Source organism: Pocillopora damicornis, chromosome 2 (genome assembly GCF_964200805.1).
Source record: "Pocillopora damicornis chromosome 2, jaPocDami1.2, whole genome shotgun sequence".
Classification (NCBI taxonomy): domain Eukaryota; kingdom Metazoa; phylum Cnidaria; class Anthozoa; order Scleractinia; family Pocilloporidae; genus Pocillopora; species Pocillopora damicornis.
This window is the reverse complement of record NC_142671.1, coordinates 14,700,360-14,719,912: the sequence shown is the minus strand read 5'-3', so window position 1 is coordinate 14,719,912 and position 19,553 is coordinate 14,700,360. Positions and strand designations below refer to the sequence as shown.

The following is a 19,553-nucleotide window of genomic DNA, read 5'->3' as shown; positions in this document are numbered from 1 at the left end:
GAAAAGCACCCTTCCTGGATCAAAACTCTGCGTAAAGTGTCCTATTGCACCATCTAATTTACAAGCATGACCCGGACGCTGTCCCATAAAATCGAGCTGGTGATAGCCAATCACAGTTTAGGATTTTGTCACAATCCTACTCGCTTGTAAAAGATGGAAAGAAACTGGACAATTACCACATAGCAGCAGATGGTTTACCATGATTATTTATGCCAGTTTATGTGGAATTATGGGCCTTAATTTCACGTAACAAATGCTTGTGTGGGATTATTTGCTAATGGCGTGTTGCATTCAAACATAATGTGCGCGAATGTTTCGTTAGGAATATCTTAGGGTGTTCTTCCAACAGTTGGAATAAAACATGGTTTATTAAGTGTGGAGGAGATTTTCCCTTGATTCCTCTGACATGTTCACGAACTATGTGTGTTTCATTTATTCCGGATCTTTGATATGGACGATGCTGACTATAACCAGCTGTAACGGAAGCAAACAGGAGAGCCTGGCGGGCGTGTATCTGACGAACCTGAGAACTGTACCATCATTTGAGAAAAAGTAATAATTATAACCGAGTATTCTGTCCAAGGCGGCGAAAAAAAGTTCGTTTCTTCCTGACGCTCAGCCGGTGTTTGTATGAAACAAATGTGTCACGTTAAGCCGCGTATCCTCTGCACATTTGGTTCTGAAGCTCAGTACTATAACATCACAGTTGCAGGTTCGCTGATCGTCAATTTGATTCGATTTTGCTATGTTTGGAGGAAGGCGTTGCTCCGTTTCAGTCAAATAGATGAAAGTCTTAAGACCTGTCGATCGTGTGCTTCTCTGTATTAGGTATTTGCGATACTCAAAATCGTAATTGTAACCGGTGTTGGTGATATTAGATGACTCAACGTCCACACTTCGCAAAATTCTCCCTCGTAACCTGAGGAGAAGTTTTCTTGGACATACAAGACCCAAACTAGAAGGGAGAAGAGACTAAAATCGGTAATAAACAATTAAAAATTTTACACATTCATTTCTGTCTCTGCAAAAGTGGCCTAATAATTTTGAAGGTTATCCTATTCAGGTTGGTAAGCAAATGCAAATTCAAGGTCGTTCATCCGATAGTACACGTTGACACGGCAATTTCAACCTTCCTGTGATGAATCTTCTGACAATTTCGAGTTGTTTAATACAATACAAAAGATTTATCTTGTACCTTAACAATTAAGGCGATGCAGGTCAATATGAGTGTTCCAGACCTTACACACTTGTTCTTGTGATGCCATCAAGTTATCATCATTATCATCTAATACAAATGATAAGTGAATATCGATTAAGTTGTCTTTCTAAAATAGCTAGTCGTTTGCGTCTCAATTACTTACGCAGATGTTTCAAACGCTGTTGGAAGATTCCAGTTAAAAGCGTTAATTATGATTCCTTAGAGTTCTTAGGCAGATCAATGGCGCTAAATTTAAGTATCAATTTGGTAGCGTTATAACTTTACCTGCCTCTATCACTTGTGTCATTCGTGAATACAGCAGTTGTCACGAACCGGATATATAAATTTACCAAACTCGAATCTGTTGGCTCTAGCGTTGATATTTAAATTATATTTCCAATTTAAATGATAAGAATGGATGGTTTTGGGCTAAAACAGCAGCGAGAGTGAAGGCTGCTTAGGTATAACGATTGCGGAATAAATCAAACACCAAACTTCGATCAAATTTTCGTTCGGTCCTGGTTGTTACGAGTGATAAGATATAATATTCCTATCTTTCAGTACGAGACTGACTGATTTACGGATTGCAGTTAAATTTTATCCCAGTTCATCGCGTAACATAGACACAACGCGCGCTACTATGGGTCAAAAATCTATTGCATATTTGCCTTTTCAATGTTGAAAGACAAAATTGGCATCAAGCAAGAATTTTCTGTATAAGCGTTTTTAACTTGTTTGTGTTGGAAAATGAATGGAAATAGCATATTTGCATAAACCATTCAGTTAAAAAAAAAACAGAAAAAAAACAAAAAAAACCCTAACCCTAAGCAATATTATAAGCTGGTTAATCGTTTCCTATTTCTTTGGCGGTCTTACTTTGTAGGTAGAGTAGGTAATTCTGAATTTTTAATTTCAGCACTTAAAACACCTCTTCTTGAAGGTGGAGTAAACGACTTGTACTTTTCATCTTCCGCACTGAATTTATAGTAAGTTACTAATATGAACTGCTGATAGCTCCTCTGCGGGCGGCACATTGGGTAAACCTTGCTTATTCGAATTCACTGTTTATTCTGTTGTTATTTAACAATAGTCAAGGGCTATTTTCACTTTAGTTATCTTTCTGAGTGTAATTCTAATCTCGGCAATGCGTTCTTTGTAACATTTACGTTATCAATCTCTGGTTTTTGTTTTGCCCGATCTTAACCGCAATAGTATGAAATTTTAGGTAGAAACTCGTTTTGGAAAGAGTCAGCAAACCGAAGGTACACATACTTAGTACGTGGGATCTGTTTCACTTGACTTAACATGATTCGTAAGTTTAGTTTAGTGAGAGATAATGAAGTTGGTCAAAGATTGGCAGCTTGATAGCAGTCACCTTTCTAAGCTTAAGACCAACATTTCCCTCGTAAGAGTAGTGCCAGAACCTGAGCTAGCGATTTGTAAAAGGAATAAAGAAAAGTTTACCCTACACAAGGAGTGTTAGAAAGTACCTCTAACAATACTCATAGAAACTGAAACATCTTCCTGTCCTGTGAAATGGCGCCACACGGGCCAAATCCCCAGGTTTTAATTTAGTAATGGCTCCTGGTTATCCCCTTTGTTTTGTAAGCCGCAAAAAATTAACAAGGCTAAAGGAATCATTTTTAGAAATAAGATTGATACACAGATAGCCTTTTGAGAAATATTTGCATTAAGAGCGGCCGGTTCCTTTTAAAAACTTTCCGTACAGATTATCACAGTCGCAGTGGTAGTCCAGTTCTGGCCACGAAAATCACCTTTTCTCCGTCCGAATTGAAGTATTCTTCAGTAGCACTTTATAGTGTGTGTGTTTATCATGCGTATTGTTATTTCTCGTTAATTTCTTTGCAATTGCTGTTCAGTTTCTCCGAGCCATTGCTTTCGTTCAACGATAAATTGATTACAGTATTCGCATTTTTTTTGACAGTTTTCATGAGAATCAGCGATTTGATCGTAAGATAAGATTAAATTTATCATTCCCTCTGACAAACTTCACTACTAGTTGCGCCATAAAAGCTGTGCTCATGGTCTATTAGCTCGTAAACCGATAGAAAGTGTGGCTTGCTATTTGTTCCCGTGCGCAAACGTCACGAGTAGGTCGCAACCGTTGGGAGTCTGAAACTAGAATGCGGAAAATATTATGCAAATATATGCAAATCTAAGCGTCTCTTTACAAACGCAGCACCACCCCGAAGCGTTAATAAGAATAAGTTGAGCTGTAACCGAAAGTATTCCATCAAATATCTGTGGTCTCTTATTGCAAATATGGCGGAAGAAGGAAAAGTTAGTAGATGTCTAAAGTACACCCTGTTTGTGTTCAACTTACTCTACTGGGTACGTAGCTGAAATTTTGCGGCATATTGTATTCTTGTAGCGACATATCAAGTATCAATCTAGTATTCCATGCGTGATTTTCCTTTATCGACCATATGTTGACAGCTTGTCGGTAGCGATTTCTGGCCCTTAAGGCGACTGATATGTTTTAAGATAGTTAATTCGAGTGTTATAAGACCTCTAGTCGGGCTTGGCTTATGCCTAGACGTCAAATAGATAACTATTTAAGTTGAATTCGTACCTATAAATGTCCCACCACCACTTGTACCTCAGATCGGAGCGGGAATGCAACATTTTGTGAGAGGTGATTAACGTCAACAACAGAAGTATGTATACTTCTGCCGAAAGCTACTGGTTAAGTTTCTTCATCCGTTTAGATTTCTTGGAGCTCAGGCCTTTTATTTTGAGAGTCGAATCAACTTTCTCTCAAACCATTTTAGCGCATGCAAGGATGGCTAAATTCGTGATATGAAGTGCTGCGGTTTGCTATCTACAAATCGAAAACACTGTATTTTGCTTCTGAGTAGGATCTATCGAGGAATGAGACACGCACCTTTTGATGTAACGTGTAGGTATTCTATCAGATAATGCGAAAATCCACTGATGTGAAAGATTCCAGCAAGTTTTAGATGTAACTGTTTTACAAATAACATTGGTGCACATGCAAATATGTTGATGATATTGCACGGCGCTGAGGTCATGACTTATTTTAAGTTCAAGTAAACCTTTCTTTCGAGTCAGCAGAGATGTTTAGTATATTGTGCAGCGTATATGTTTTCACTTGACGGGTTTCCACATTTTATGCATACAAATTTTCTTTACAGAATGTTTTATTGGTTGTGTTCAGTCTACATTTACCTCACTAACACTTTTTTAATAAAATAACAGAGATACTACAAGCACTCTGATCGGTCAAAACCCGTCAATTATTGCACTGGTAAACCCATAGAAATTGAAGTTTATTTAATATTATTATTTTAATTGCTTTTACTATGAAGGTGCGGGACACACAAAAGAGCAAGGCTCCAAATTAATTGTGCCCTTAAGAGAAGCACTGTGAAAGTAAAGCATCTTGCTCAAGAACACAACAGGTTGTCCTAGCCAGGTCTTGAACCAAGGCCACTCAACCTGTAGTCCAGTGCACTGACCAGTAGACCACTGTGCCTCTAATTTTTAAGAGAAATAGAGTGGCAGTGCACTTTCTAGTGGTTTACTAGTGTAATGACCCACTTGGGGTGTTAGGAAAACACTAAAAGAGTTGTTAATCACTCATATTCAGTAAGACAAAATATGTCAATTAATTACATGTACACTGTACTTTACTTCCCCAGCAACAAAGCAAAGTACTTTCTTTAAAAACAATTGAAAAGTTTTTGATCTTCAATTTAGTTTCTCAGATTCTGACACTTTGACCTCCAAGACAGGGTGTGAAATTGATTTTTTTTTCTGATAGCCTCTTGGTTCCTAAATTTTTCAAAGTGGTAGCCAATTCAAAAATAGTTGGTCACCATTTTTAAAGATAAACAAAACCCTTTTTTTTATGCTGTCAGCATTCTAGATAGACCCTCCAAAATTAAGTTCTACAAAGTTCTACAAAGTGGACACTAGGATTGATGATATACAACATTAAAGCTTAACTAAATCCAAGATGGCGTCTAGTCATCGATCGAGATGCGTGTACCGTGTTTTGGAAACAAATTTAATGAGGAAGTTTGCCGCGGATTTATCTTTGCAAATCTTTGTAATTCACTATATCTCTAGGTGTGGTTATCATGAAGCATCCTAGTTGCCAATTTGGCGACTACTTTTGAGGATTTGGTCGCCAAAATGAAAAATTTAGTTGCATTGGCACCTGTACTAGGTGCAATTTCACGCCCTGCAAGAGCAACAAATATCTAATTTTTACCTTACCATATCACCCTTAAATCACACATTAAGGTCAATAGAATAAAAGAAGGATCACTGACCAAAGAAGCTCACCATTGATTATGAAATTCTCCTTGTCAGCACTTAAGAAAATGTATAAGAAACAATATGAAGAATAACATGTATGCTGATGTTAGGGTGTAAAGGGTTAATTGCTTTATTTCTTTGCTGTTATTTGTAGGGTATTGGTGGTGTCATGATGGGTGTTGGCTTCTGGGCAGTGACACAAAAGAGTGATTACAAAGAATTCTCCAGCATTTCGACAGATCCAGCTGCTGTCATGATAGCTGTTGGTTTTTTCATCTTCTTCATTTCCTTCTTTGGCACAGTTGGTGCTCTAAGGGAGAACATCTGCTTTCTCAGAACTGTGAGCTCATTTTATGTTGCATTTTAGGTTCACACATTGACAGTAGTCTACTTTCCTTATAGTAGAGTATATCATAGTACTAAAATTTTTTTTATCTTCATGTACTTGGAAGATATGATTAAAGTACTAAACATGTACTACATGTATTTTGGTCCCCTTAAAATGTATCTTTGGGCTGCACTGTACACTACATCTGTTGCTTTTGTACTACCATCCCATTTGGACTCAGTGTCATTCATATAACAGCTAAACATGACCTTGCACATGTGCATGGACAGTTAACAAATGAACTTTTGAATTAAGATGGTGGGTACATTCGCATGCAAGTTAATGGTGTAGGTTTCCACGAACATTTCATTTTTTTCTGGCCTCTTCTACGTTATGTACTTGTACACCACAGTGGTGATTACTTATCATAGAGGTGATAGGATTCCCTTTTGCATAGACATGTGCCACTGTTAACTTTGATTTTTTTCTTTTGTCCTTTTTTAGTACATGATTGTCATGATAATCATTGTCGTTTTGGAAGTGATAGCAGGACTGCTTGCTTTTGCATTTTGGCCAGAGGTAATTGTAATTTATTGATTTTTGGGGGTTTGCTTCAATGTGAGTGTATTTCATGAGTTTTTGGTGCAAGTGATGTTTATAAAGTTTTCATCACTATGTGAGCGGCAGACAAGTGTCATTTGAAAACCTTTGAAAGCTCATCACTGATCATACATTAAATTATGATATTTATACCCAGTTCATGCAGTTTTTTTGTTCATTTTATTCTAGATAAAGATCACTTAAAGTGCAAACGCTACATTTTCTCTTCCCCCCATGCAAATGACTTGATTCACTTTCCAGTTTTATTGATATCAAATGAACATGGTTTCTCTTGAATTAATATTTTTGGAAAAAAAATCCTCATTTTTAGTTCTCTTTGAGAAAAAAAAGAGTGTAATTCAGTGAAATCCTGTCTTACAATCTATATCCTTTTTAAGCTCACCATGTTGACCAGCCTGTTGAGAGCAGACCATGTCATGCGGAATGCATTTCATGTAATTTTTATTGCACCATGTAAATATATACTTACCAATATAAGTGCAACCTGTGTCCATTTTTGTATATTGACCCTTTAAGCCCCAATAGTGACCAGCATCTAATTTCAGATTGCAAGAATGAGTGAAGTGAATTTACCAAAGATGAAATGTCTTGATCTTTGAACAAATTCTCTCAATCAGTAAAATGAAAAACATATGGAGAATGGTGATTAGAATATACATGTTGATATCAGGGCTTAAAGGTTTAAGAATATAGGAAATTAATCCCTTTTTTAACGAGTACATGTATAGGTATTTACATAATTCAATCTTCTCCTTTGAGATGCTAATCAGTAAAATTTACCACATGTTGGACCTCTTATTACCACCTAAAATTGCCTGGAATTCTTAAGAAGAAGAAGGATTTCTCTAGTCAGGGTTTGAAAATTTCTTTTACCTGTGGTATTTAAAATAAGGGAGAACACTGCTATGATGTGCATTAGATTGCTGACATGAACAATGAATACAAACTGTAATACTAATATTGATACCTGAAACAACAGGTTCAGAAATCTGTGGACAATCAATTTAAGAAAGCAATTGAGAAGTACAGAGATGATCCTGACCTTCAGAATGCAATTGATGCTGTCCAAGAGGGTGTAAGTATATTCTACTCTTCTTCACTTATGTCTGTAAATTTTTGCCCTCTTGGGTGCAATACATGAATGAAACTGCACTGCACATTGACAAAATACATGGGGTCTTTCTTCCACTCGGTGATAACCTTGAGAATGAATGTTATTATAGCTTTGATCAGTTCATTCAGCTGTACATGTTCTTTGTGATTAGTCAAACGCTAGCCCTTGATCTGTTGTAATAAGGTGTAGAAATTGGCTTCTATTTTGCCTTTATTCAAAGTACTTGTGCTTGGTTGTAATAGAATGGTTTTTAGTATAAACATAATGTAAACCTTTTACTCTTTATTTCATATTAGTAATAAATATTGTAAATGGCAGCTGAATATATTCACATAGAAGTTGGTACTATATAGATGTATACTGCTATAATTTATTTTTAGCATTATTGTTTGTGTTTATGATAAGTATTACTGCAGTGTTTCATTACCAACTGCACAAATTAGAGTACAAATAATTTGCGAATAGAGTGCAAATATCCTGCAACATTGAACAGTTGGTTATTTTGTACTGTAAAAAAATCCTGTTCTACTGATTGTCTGCATGCACTACACTTTCTATCTGCCTTGCTTTTCCTGCCCTATGAGAAATTAGCAGAAAATAAAGCAGTTGGAGAATGAAAAACATATTAGACATACAGCATAATTAACTCATAAAAATACTCGGCAATAAAACACTCCAAAATGTACTGTTCATATAAGAATATGTCTTAGAATATATGTGTAATACAGTATGATTTGGCTATTTTAATTTGACAGTTCAAGTGTTGTGGAAGCACAGATCTTAATGACTGGAACACCAATCGCTACTTCAGATGTGGTGGGCCTTCTCCTGAGGAGTGTGGTGTTCCTCATACTTGTTGTGTGCGTCCAGAAGACCAGGTATGGCTAAGTCCAAAAATAATCATGCAAAATTGTGTTTCAGGAATCCTTCTTATTCCAGAGTAAAATCAATGAAAGACAAATACAAAAAACTGAAAACAGTGTAAGTTTCATACGGTAAATGTCTCTACAAATTAATGAAATAAAAACTAGCACAATGGCTATGCAGTGTTGCTCTTCCACCCTATGAACTTTGGACAATATACATAGAACAATATACATTGTCCATGTACACTGTACAGATCCAAGGCAATAGAGAAGGACATGCCTTTTTTTTTAAAAATAATTTTTCATGGGCTACCATTAGTGTTTTCAGGAAACCATTTGTGATAAGAAAAGAGTTAATGGAAAACTTTCATGCCACACTAACTAACAAGCATATTGAGCACAAAATGAAATAATGTACTGTATGCTGTAATGTTTTCCAGCCATTGCAATGGATAAAATGTTAGAAGCTTCTAGATGTGAAAAAAAACTAAATGGCAAGAAAATACTTTTGTTTCTTACATTGTCACTCAGAAATTTTGTTGAAGTTCTTAATAACTTTTCAAACTCCTTTAGAAAACTCAAAAGTCAAAATGGGTCTTGATCCTTGAAGTCATTAAGGATTACCCATTTAGCTTTGACTGATTGTTTTAAGTACTGGTACATGCAATATTTGACTGGTGATATGTACATGTAACTTGTGCTGTATGTGAAATAACAAATGTTTCCTGTTTTGTTCAATTTTCAGAAACCTAACATTCAATGTGGCTGGCATGTTAGAAAGCAGCATGTAAGTATTGTCTTTTGCCACAATTCACAGGGAGGACACTTTCACCCCTCCCACATGTTCCTCTTGTTCGTTGTGTGGTGTAAGTGAGTGTAATAGACCTTTTTGGGGTTGGGGTCTTACAACAATGGGACTGTGCATATCAGGTATAGAGATCTTAGCCCAGAGAGAGAGAGGGAGACTATTAACCTGCGTTTATAGCATGTACACATATTCCCTTAGCATAGAAATGCAAAAAGCACATGTTCTGTAGGTGGGTCATACTGAAAAGAAGAAAACAATAGCCATCAAACTTATTTAGTGTCTTCTTTGTTTTCATAAATGATTTTTCCAGCAAATTGTTAACTGCCAAAAAATAAAATTTCATTAATGGACATTGTTTGAGTCTAGGAATTTTTATGTTGAATGTAATCATGGTCTCTAAATTTACCTCCCTTTTTGTTTAGCGTTTGGCTTTAAAAAATAAAATCCACATAACTGGTTGCCTGGATGCAGTGGGGGAATGGTTCAGGAATCATCTTGTGATTGTTGCTGCAGTTGCTGTGGCTTTTGCCTTCCCTGAGGTAAAAATCTCAAGTTTTGGTGCTAATCTCAATAATGCTTAGTCACGCAGAGTTAATTTATGAATACAAGTTATAAACCTTTACCTCCCAGGGTCTAATTAGTAACTCTCTTCGCACCCTCTGTATTTATCCTAGTCCAATAATGAAAATAATGTGTGTGCTGTGTAAAGAAGATAACACTACCAATGTCAAATTCATTAAATCTTTAACCCAGAGTAGCATCAAACCATGTCTGACCACCAAACTGGTTGGTTTTGTCTTATTCTCATCCTCTCTCTGCGAGATAAGTTTTAAAAATTGTCAGATGTTGATGACTCGCGTCTGCAAAATCCATGGAAAAGGGAAAAGAACTGAGACACATTTTAGCATCCAGGCTCCTCTTCTACAAAATTCAGGGACATCAAAGTTTTGAAATTTGAATGCGTTATATGTATATTTTGTTATGTTTCGTACATAGATTATGCTTGGATTTTTTTATGAATCTACACAGTGCTCTCAACAGATTACATTTTTCTTCTCGTGTGTGGCAGGTTGCTGGAATTGTCATGACCCACCTATTCATCGGACAGATTAATGAACAGATTGAATCCTGGAAAAACCCTCCAAGGTACAAGTACAGACCCAGTCAGGATGTGAATGGAAGAAGTGGACCCTTCTACTAACCTCTCCTTCAGTTGATAATAGTTCCGAATCTAATTCTTTGGTAAATGTACACTTAGTTACACGTCGATGAACGAAGCAGATTTCTTATCAATGTTGCCTCTAAAAGTACATGTACTTTTTATTCTTACGTGACACATCCCTTCCATGGACAAGGGAAATTCTTAGTCAGTCACGTTACCTACGACCGCTCAGCTTTTTTTGTGTAAATCACCAAACTGTTTCGCTTTTGTCACTGGTTGCTTGTTTCATTCAGCAGTAACAGGTGTACAGAATGTAAAATGAGCTTCCATGGACTTTGCGTATTGGTCTCCTTTCCAACTTCCAAGCAAAACGATTTCAGAACTTTATCGACAAGTAGTACTTCGTGTGATATTTCATGTTGGCGTCCTCTACTTCATAACTGACTTGTTAAGTCTTGCGCGCGTGTAGCTGTTGAAGTTTTACTCTTGAGTGATTTTGTCCCAACTCGAAGGGTGCAGCCCAGAGGAAACTTTGCATTAAGAGCCGTCTACGTGTAAATTAATGCTAGGTAAAGGGATGATGGGGGAGGGGAGGGAGAAGGTGCAAAAACCTTGCGAAACTATTCCCATGAAACTCTTTCATTTTCATGCAAAGGGTTTTAGTCGGTTTGCATGTCAATTCGTGTACACTACGATATGTCTCTCGCCAACGGGCTTCATCCTCTTGTACTCCAGAGTCTGATTTCTATTCAAGTTAAGTGTGTCTGCTTACGATGGTTAATGTCGGCCTAACAATTTTCTGGCCCTAATTAGACACTTTTTGTAAAAGTTGTAGAGCTGTATAAACTTTCACAAGTAAGCTTTAAACTGAATGCCTCATAGGTCAATTCTAAAACGTAGATAACGTTTAAAAAATTAGCGAGTAGGTTCCTGATTTAAACCAAACTTAGGTTTTTGTAACATATACCGAAAAGTGTCGATACTTTCTTGTAGTAATTTGATAAGAAAGCCGAGCTACTACAGCAACAATTAAAAATTAGCGAGTAGGTTCCTGGTTTAAACCAAACTTAGGTTTTTGTAACATATACCGAAAGGTTTCGATATTTTCATGTAGTAATTTGATAAGAAAGCCGAGCCACTACAGCAACAATTCCCAAACATATTCTAAATCTGGTGTAAAAAATATTAAAATTGAGTGCAAATCGCCTTGTTGTTAGATTATTGTCCTTCTTTGAAATGGTTTAATTTTTTGACATTCTCTTACAATGATACAATGAACAGTCCTCTTAATATATCAATATGAATTTACGACGTTCAATAGGTCTGAACGAGTCTTGAAAACTAAAGTAGAAGTCAACCATTTCGTAAAACGTAATTTGTGTGTAAACGTATCTTTTGTGTTCTTATTGACACAAGCGCAAACGAGTATATTTAGGAAAATGAGTCATGATAGCTGATCAAAAGTAGTCAGATGAAAAGAAAATATGTTTTTTTTTCCGGGATGTTTAGCGCCTTTATTGACCTGCTAAAGGTTCCAGAACCTTTGTGGCGCTTTGAACACAGTAGGTTGCTATTGACACTTGTTGCTTAACTAGATCCCAGTCTCCCTTTTTCTTAGCGATATGCAAGGCCTCTGTGATACCGGGAAATGTCGCTTTTGATGGGCGGATGTTGTGGAAACCAAAATTAAAGGCGACATGACGGTCTTGAGCTCTACCAGGCAGGCCGTAAGGGTAAATGAAGGCCTTCTCCACTTTCACCATTTGATCATTTATCACTCGCAACTCGGAGGTCTTTTGAAGCATCGCAAGATCAGATTTTCTAGCCTCGAATTGCCGACTGGCGTCCATGAACCCGGATACAGCGTCTCGAAGTGCAGTAAGAGTAATGCCGTTGGCCGAGAGGTCTAGGGACGAAGCGACAACATGGAATGAAAAGTTTAATGCGAGCGCGTAATTTTGAACGTCGAATGGCAGCAAAGGTTGGTCTGCGAAATCCAGTGTCATTCCTCCTCCAAACTGTGTCATGGCTCCATGAATTTCAAATTTTTGATCAACGAACTTTTTCATCCAGTAAAATGTGTCTTGTTGTGTGTGATACACAGGATATAGAGATGTCTTGTTAGGGTACCCGAACCAATAACCAAAATCTCCACACGGTACACCTATGTACTGGTAAAAGGGTACGTAATCACTTGCGGAAAAAAGGTTAAAAATCATGGGCTGGTTGCTATTAGTATCTGAAGGAGTCCTTTTCAGCCAGATGTCGTATATCGTGTTTGTGCCTTTGGTATTACTGGGATCCTTGACCTCCTTAGCCCATTTGTGAATTATCTGCTTAAACAAAGGTGTCGCCCTTGCTCGTAAAACGTAATCCCCGCAAACGGCAATATCTAAATTGATATATGCTACAGCACGTTCAGTAAGAATGTTAGCATTTTCCTCCACCCACTCCTGTGATCCAATCAAGTTAAACTCCTCCCCGCCCCAACTACAGATCTTGATGGTTCGTCGCGGTCTCCATCCTTTTTTCAAAAGTGTTCCTAATACACGAGCTACTTCATTCGTTACCGTGGTTCCGCTTAAGGCATCGACGGCGCCAAAGGACCACGAATCCCGATGGTTACCGACGATGACGTATCGATCAGGCTCCTCCTTTCCGAATATCGTACCTATCACGTTGTAGATTGACTTGTTTTCCGGTTTGTTGTTGACCTCTAACCTGAGTTTTGCATTGCTGCCATTAAATCCTGGGCCAGTGCGGTATGTGATGTTTAAACCACCTTGCCACGACTCGGGAGCTTCTGATCCTACGAAATTGTGAATAACGTTTAGTAAAGAGAACATTACGGGTGCGACACGTGGAAATCAATATAACGTCACTCTTAAGATACTTCCACTCCAAGTTATGGAGTAATGATCGTCTCTTATTCTCATTCATGTAATGTAATCAATTTTTAAAGCAACCCAGCGCGCGATACTTCTCTTTAGGCAGTGCACTGATTCCGGAAAGGTTTCGATGACTTCCGAAAAATGCAAACGACACGTTGACCGGTGGCTTGACAAAACAAATCTACTTTACCTCCTAATCTTCGTAGCAGCTCCATGGCATCTCCATATGATATCGTCTGAGCTGGAATTTTTGGTAGTTCGCTCTCGTTAACAGGTTTGCGATGTATACCTTTGATAGACGGAAGGACCGGAGTTTGGGGGTCTCCATTGTAGGGGCCAAAAAGTATCGTACCCTCCTGCACCCCGCTTGATGGTAGCCACCATCCACTTGGGTACACTTGATCTTGAGCGTATCCTTGCTGAGCAGAGAAGTTTGGGTCTGGGAATACCAGTGCTCCTATTGCCCCGTGTTTTTCAGCATTGGAAACCTGAAGAATGCAAACGTGTATGTTCCTTGCCTTAATAATATCGGACTAACGTTGAGTTACAAACGATAAACAGCAATCCTTGGGAAAAAAGGAATAAAAATTTAACTTTTCAAAAATTGAATTCGATAACAGCGAAAGAACCAGCTAAGTTAAATTTTAAAAAATTGACGTACATTTCCGAAGTTATTCATTTGAATTTGCCCCAGCGAGGAGCTAGCACTGGAACAATCTGCTTTTCAAATCTCTATCTTTGGTGGTTTATGAACCAACTTCACCGCAGTAACTAAAAGCTTCACTTGCCAGCAGGTCAGGAAAACAAATTCTTTACTAACTGATCACTTTCTTGGATTAAAATTCTCAGTTCGCATCAAACCTTGAAAGTAGTTTCCTGCGAAAAAATAGCCCCGAAAGTTGCGAACTACGGAAATAAATTCCTTGTTTGGTATGATCAAAAAGAGAATCGTCAAGTTAGCCTTATCGAGGATATTTCCCAAAAGTATAAAAAGACCAATTGTTGCGAAACATTATGCAATTTTCATGTACAAGCATACTGAAGCGAGTAAGGGCAAAGTTAGGTCAAAGGAGTTTCTGAAATACTTACACTTCTGGATCGCATAATGACAATTTTACCACGCACAGGGATATTCATTTCAGAAAGCTTTTCATAGTCTGTATCACTTCCATAGTTCACGTAGACCAGATCACCTTCAACAGTGCCACTGTGTGCATATGCAAGGTATGGATAATGATCGAATTTCTCAGAGCTGGTTGGATCAGGGGATATCTAGAAAGTATTAAGGCAACATATTTTACTAAAGTGAAGAATTTTTGATTACCTCTCCAAAGCATAAAGAGTTGAAGATTCACTAAGTCGCAGTAGTCCAGCACAGATACTGGCAGACAAATATTGCTCAGCCAAAATGTCCAGAAAAAAGGCGTGTTACCATCTATTAAGAACTTAATTCTACCAGAATGAATGAATTAAAGACAATTTAATGAGTTAACCCTTAAACCCCTAAGAGTAACTAACATCTAATTTGTCCCCACAATAGTCCTTTTGAATGACGTATTGAGATCACCGGAATAACGGAAATCATAATCAACTAAATAGCTCTTGATTATCAAACAACGTCTCCTTGTTAACATCTTAGGAAACGTATAGAGAACAGTATGGAGAAACTGCATGCTGATGTTAGGATGTAGAGGGTTAATGAAGTGCACAGAAAACAAGATATTTCGTTGTAGAACACAATGGAACCGAGCCACAATAACTGCCGGATATTGAAAGCCAGAACAGTAGCAATGATTATTCAATTCACGAAAAACAGAGGCGCATTGCTTAGAATTAGAAAATTGAAATTCTTCTTTTATCATATTAAAAAAGTGCATTAAGTAATTAGGAAATATCTAAAGAAAAATGAAAGAAATGAATTTACCTTAATTTGTCCTGCTATTTCATAGATTGTTGTACCGTTTTCTACTATGGTGACCTTGTTCGGTTTGTTTGGTTGTGGAAAAGACAGGAGAACATTATACTCAGGTTTTTCTACTTTGTCGAAACCATAGGATTTCCAATTTGTGGCAAGAGTATTTGCAAGCTTCAGCTGTCTCGGAGATCCAGCGATGTGAGGCTGTGTTGAAAAGTCCCTGTAATAAAGAGTTAAGTCAGGAAACTTTGATCAAACCTCAAAATTATCATCATCACAGTCATTGTCAATGACGCTGTCTTATGACTGGTTTTATTACGATTATCATATATATCACTATTATTATTGATATAGTTAGAACTACTTTTTCTCGCACTTTTAATCTCCCTTGCTGTAACATACATGCATGTGCATCTGCATAGCTTGTGTGACTGCATTATCTTTTAATGGAAATTTTGCTTGATAACGTTTCAGAATAAGTGAAACTTGAAAAAAAAAAAACAAAAAAAAAAACGCCATAACAATTTTAAAATTCTCGCAAACAACAAGAGGCTGAATAGGGAAAGGAGGGTGTCTATGGAAGCACCAGGCAGACGAGCTGCATATCACCTCTCCAATTTCAATGAAACTTTGCCAGTTTAGAGGGTTTATTCTAAACTCAAAAATATGAACTAATTTCCGTTAAGGTTATTTCCGGGGGAATAGACCGCCCCCTGGTTCTATTGGGTTTTCACCAAATATAATTAAATAGGAGAGGCTTGCGATTCTCATCCCCAGTTCCCGAAACGCCTGGGGAAGACTGCAAATTTGGCGACTGGAAGATAATCAAAGGGCTCTTGGAGCCAGCTCATTCATGTTATGGCTTAAGTTTGTTTCTGTGACTTGTTGAATATATGTACTGTTGAATTCAGTTTATGTGAGCTTTCAAGACTTTTAGATAAATTCTCTCTTATTTTTGGGCAGTTGTGTGATAAAGAAAACTTGTGCGTTAGTCGTGATGAGAATTGGAAAAAAGGCTGTGTGGTCTGGCGGTAGGATGGGCAGAGGTCATTAGGCAGAGGTCATCAGAGGCAGACAGTGTCCTTTTTGAAAGTGAAATGTGATCATCGCAGTAAATTTTCCAATTTAAGCAATTGGAAAGAAGAAGCCTGAAAAAAAATCAGGGTGTTGGTGTGTGTGTTTGCGTAGTCACCAAACACATGAGAGATTAATACGCTAGAAAAGCAAACAAATGGCCAGTCACGAAAGCAACTCTTCGCTTTTCCATATAAAAATTCGCTGGTTCCTCATGTACTAAGCCAATAACAATATAAGGCACATATGGAAAAATAATCAGTGTGTGTACACCCCTGAAAGTTGAAAATATATCAAGTCGAAGGAACAGTTTTGGTCTCGGTCCGCATTTTTGTCAAAAAAATTAACATATATCGGTTAAAACGATGAAACGTTCGGACCACGTGCAAAGCTGTTAATTGTTTGCACGTGATAAATATTTAATAGTGACATCTCCTTTACATCTCCATCTACATCTACTTTTATTAAGTTAGTAGATTCTGTGCCGGCATCTCACCAACCAACTCGCGCGCAAAGTAAGAAGACTATATAAAGGCTTGAAGCCATATTAAGGACGACTGTGATCAAGAAACGGGCAAGGAATATTCCACGATAGTGCAAATAATCGCGAAAGATGATCGCGGAAGAGCGATTGCGTGACTCTCGGTAAGTTGACATGTTATCACGTATCAGACGAAAAAACAGTATAAATTCTCAGTCTGCATTTTGTACCCAGTCTGCAGTCTGCATTTTCTACACGGCTGCAGTCTGTAGTCTGCATTTTGTACTGACCGGACTGGTATTGCTGTTTTTGTTCCAACGAGCCTCAAGTCCGGAACGAAATACTGGAGCTCGCAAAAAAATTCTAGTGAGACTATCTTGGCCGCTATGATTGATATGTGGACTGTATGTTGAAGAGCTCACAAGGAAAAGTACAATGATAGGGCAATGGTTAATTTATACTTACTGAAGACGAACGCAAATGCGCGGCTTACCAATATGGCGACCTTTGATGCTCTGTCGCGAGGTCACAGCGTGTGTTGAAATGAACCCGCTACGGGTCCATTAGGTATGAACATTTCGGCTTCTCGATTCAAGTTGCATTTTCAGAAGTTCGGAATTGTGATTTGAGGTTATTATTTTTTTTAACCATATAAACATTTTATTTCTTTCCACGCGAGTTTCTGAACTTCATCGAAATTCATTTTGACTTTCATTAAGTGGGGAGGGGTAGCACGCGAAGCTACTTCAGTTCACGGTCCACAATGCAACTTCCGTCCACGGTCGACAACTTCCGTCAACATCTGCTCCAACGCGATACCTCATTCATTGCTATCAGCATGAATGAGCTAAAAACGAACGGTTTGCATTTTTAGACTCGGGAATTCCTACAGAAGCTAATCACCGCTTGCAACCATGACAGGTGGAGTTGGAAGGAGCTTGTCACAGATGCAATTCTCAACTGGTCTCTAAGGCCAAAAAAGCTCAAAACGTTTAAACATTTTCTCAGCGACTAAATGATAGATGACAAATGGACACCAAAATTAGTGTTGTAGCTTTTGGCAAAGTGAGATATTTGAACTCAAATTATCAAATATTTGAATGTCTTAAAACGCATTCACTTACTTGCCCGATCTGATCGACAGGCTGTCAATCAAACTGACTGATACTTGTTTCTTGCGTTCATCAGTGATGTACCGATATGTGTGTGAACTTTCGTAGCGAAAGGTTAAATACAATCACGAACAGAGCTTCATACGTTTTGTCTATTTTGAAGCTGAATTAGTGAAGAAAACCCAATAAAACCAGGGGGTGGTCTATATCCCCCCCGGAAATGACTCAAACAGAACCCAGTTTATCATTTTGAGTTTTAATTAAGGTAGAAGTTTAGGAGAGTTGTAGGCAAAGTTTCATCGAAATAAGTGGAATGGTATGCAGCACGACTGCCTAGTTCCCTCATGGAAAAACTCTTAAAAACTTCAAAGTCTTCATTTTGCTGCCTTCATATCTACTTGTCGTTTGCCCTGATATCAAAATTCAATTCGAATGATTTTACGCCGCGCAAATTGTCTCCTTCCCCTTCGTTTCTTCACTGTCGCGCCTTTGATGGTTTCTGGCAGTCACGTGACCCGCACACTTAAAAGAATGTTACACGCAACAAAATTTGACAGAGTGAACTTTAACTTAGTGACGTCATTGCCTGGCTGTCAACTTGAAAAACAAATTAGTTTATCGCTTCAATGCAAATGAAACACATATTCCATCGCAAATAACTGACGCAGGACTTGAAGACATTTATAACTTATTTTGGCAGCGCGAGATGATACAATTGAATGTTAAGACATTAAAGGGTTATAGATTTTGACTCGTTATCCAAAACGTGTTTTCAGTTCAGGAAAAACGCACGCGTCATCCCCAGCAGTTGTGAGGGAAATCACAAAATATTAGTTTGTTCAGATGAAAAAGCTCCACACGAGGCAAAAATGTAGCAAGAAGTAGCTATGATGGTTAGCGATGCAAAATATTGACACGGATCGGGAATGACAAGCCTTAAAAATTCACGATAAATGTTCTGGGCGCTCAAAATCATAACATCTCACTCCTTTGACGTTGTGAGAAGACTCGCATTAAGTATTTGCATGATCAATTATCATCAGTTTTTCATACCTCATCAGAGATTCCAACTTCTCGGTGCTAATCGTTTGTTTAAACAAATCGTGGAACTTTTGGAAGTCACTTGTCTCAGGCTCACTGTCTGCATCTTTTCTAGAACAACTTTCACTATTTGGTGGCTTCGTGACAAAGTATCCAATTAAGATACCAATTAGGAAAAACACCACAGCAACGAGGACAAAGCCCACTACTACTCGAGCGTTTCGCCGTTGAATTTGAAGAGGCCTGATGCCTCTGATAAAGACGCCGCCTTCAGCAATTTTTTCTGTGCTGTCGCGATTGACTTCATCCTCCATGCTATTGAATGAAAATTAATCCTTCTGTAGCTAGCTGTGTGCATGCAAGATTCAATTGAACTGCATCGCAGCAGAAACATCTGTCAGACAACTCTTAGTGTTTTTGTTTTTTATCCAATTTACATGTTAAATAGTCTGGGTTGTGTAACCTTTCAAAGGTGCACGCGAATCACCCAGAGATTTGAATGTTAAATAAAGTTCTTTTGACTTCACGAAAACCACTCAGCAATAAACGACACACGACGCGAATTATTTTCTGTGCCGGTCTATTTTGCAAAAGAATCTTGCCTATGGGTAAATTTTCTAGAAATCAAAATTGCAAA

At 37.9% G+C, this 19,553-nt stretch overlaps 2 protein-coding genes and 1 pseudogene across 2 annotated transcripts; 1 reads left to right on the top strand and 2 right to left on the bottom strand.

The window, feature by feature from the left end:
* Positions 1-120: 120 nt before the first annotated feature.
* Positions 121-1,265, bottom strand: LOC149050008 (uncharacterized; annotated as a pseudogene).
* A 2,099-nt stretch (positions 1,266-3,364) lies between these two features.
* Positions 3,365-11,608, top strand: LOC113672962 (tetraspanin-33). Its single transcript, XM_027189307.2, has 8 exons — positions 3,365-3,550; positions 5,658-5,843; positions 6,336-6,410; positions 7,432-7,527; positions 8,322-8,444; positions 9,178-9,219; positions 9,663-9,779; positions 10,310-11,608. Exons 1-8 carry the CDS (start codon positions 3,482-3,484, stop codon positions 10,439-10,441), a joined length of 840 nt encoding a protein of 279 aa, XP_027045108.2. The 5' UTR covers positions 3,365-3,481; the 3' UTR covers positions 10,442-11,608.
* Positions 11,609-11,623: 15 nt separating this feature from the next.
* On the bottom strand, positions 11,624-19,542 carry LOC113672961 (putative N-acetylated-alpha-linked acidic dipeptidase). Its single transcript, XM_027189305.2, has 5 exons — positions 18,929-19,542; positions 15,218-15,428; positions 14,383-14,565; positions 13,484-13,781; positions 11,624-13,211 (listed from the first exon to the last, which is right to left on the bottom strand). The coding sequence occupies exons 1-5, from the start codon at positions 19,228-19,230 to the stop codon at positions 11,917-11,919; spliced, it is 2,289 nt and encodes a 762-aa protein (XP_027045106.2). The 5' UTR covers positions 19,231-19,542; the 3' UTR covers positions 11,624-11,916.
* Positions 19,543-19,553: the final 11 nt, after the last annotated feature.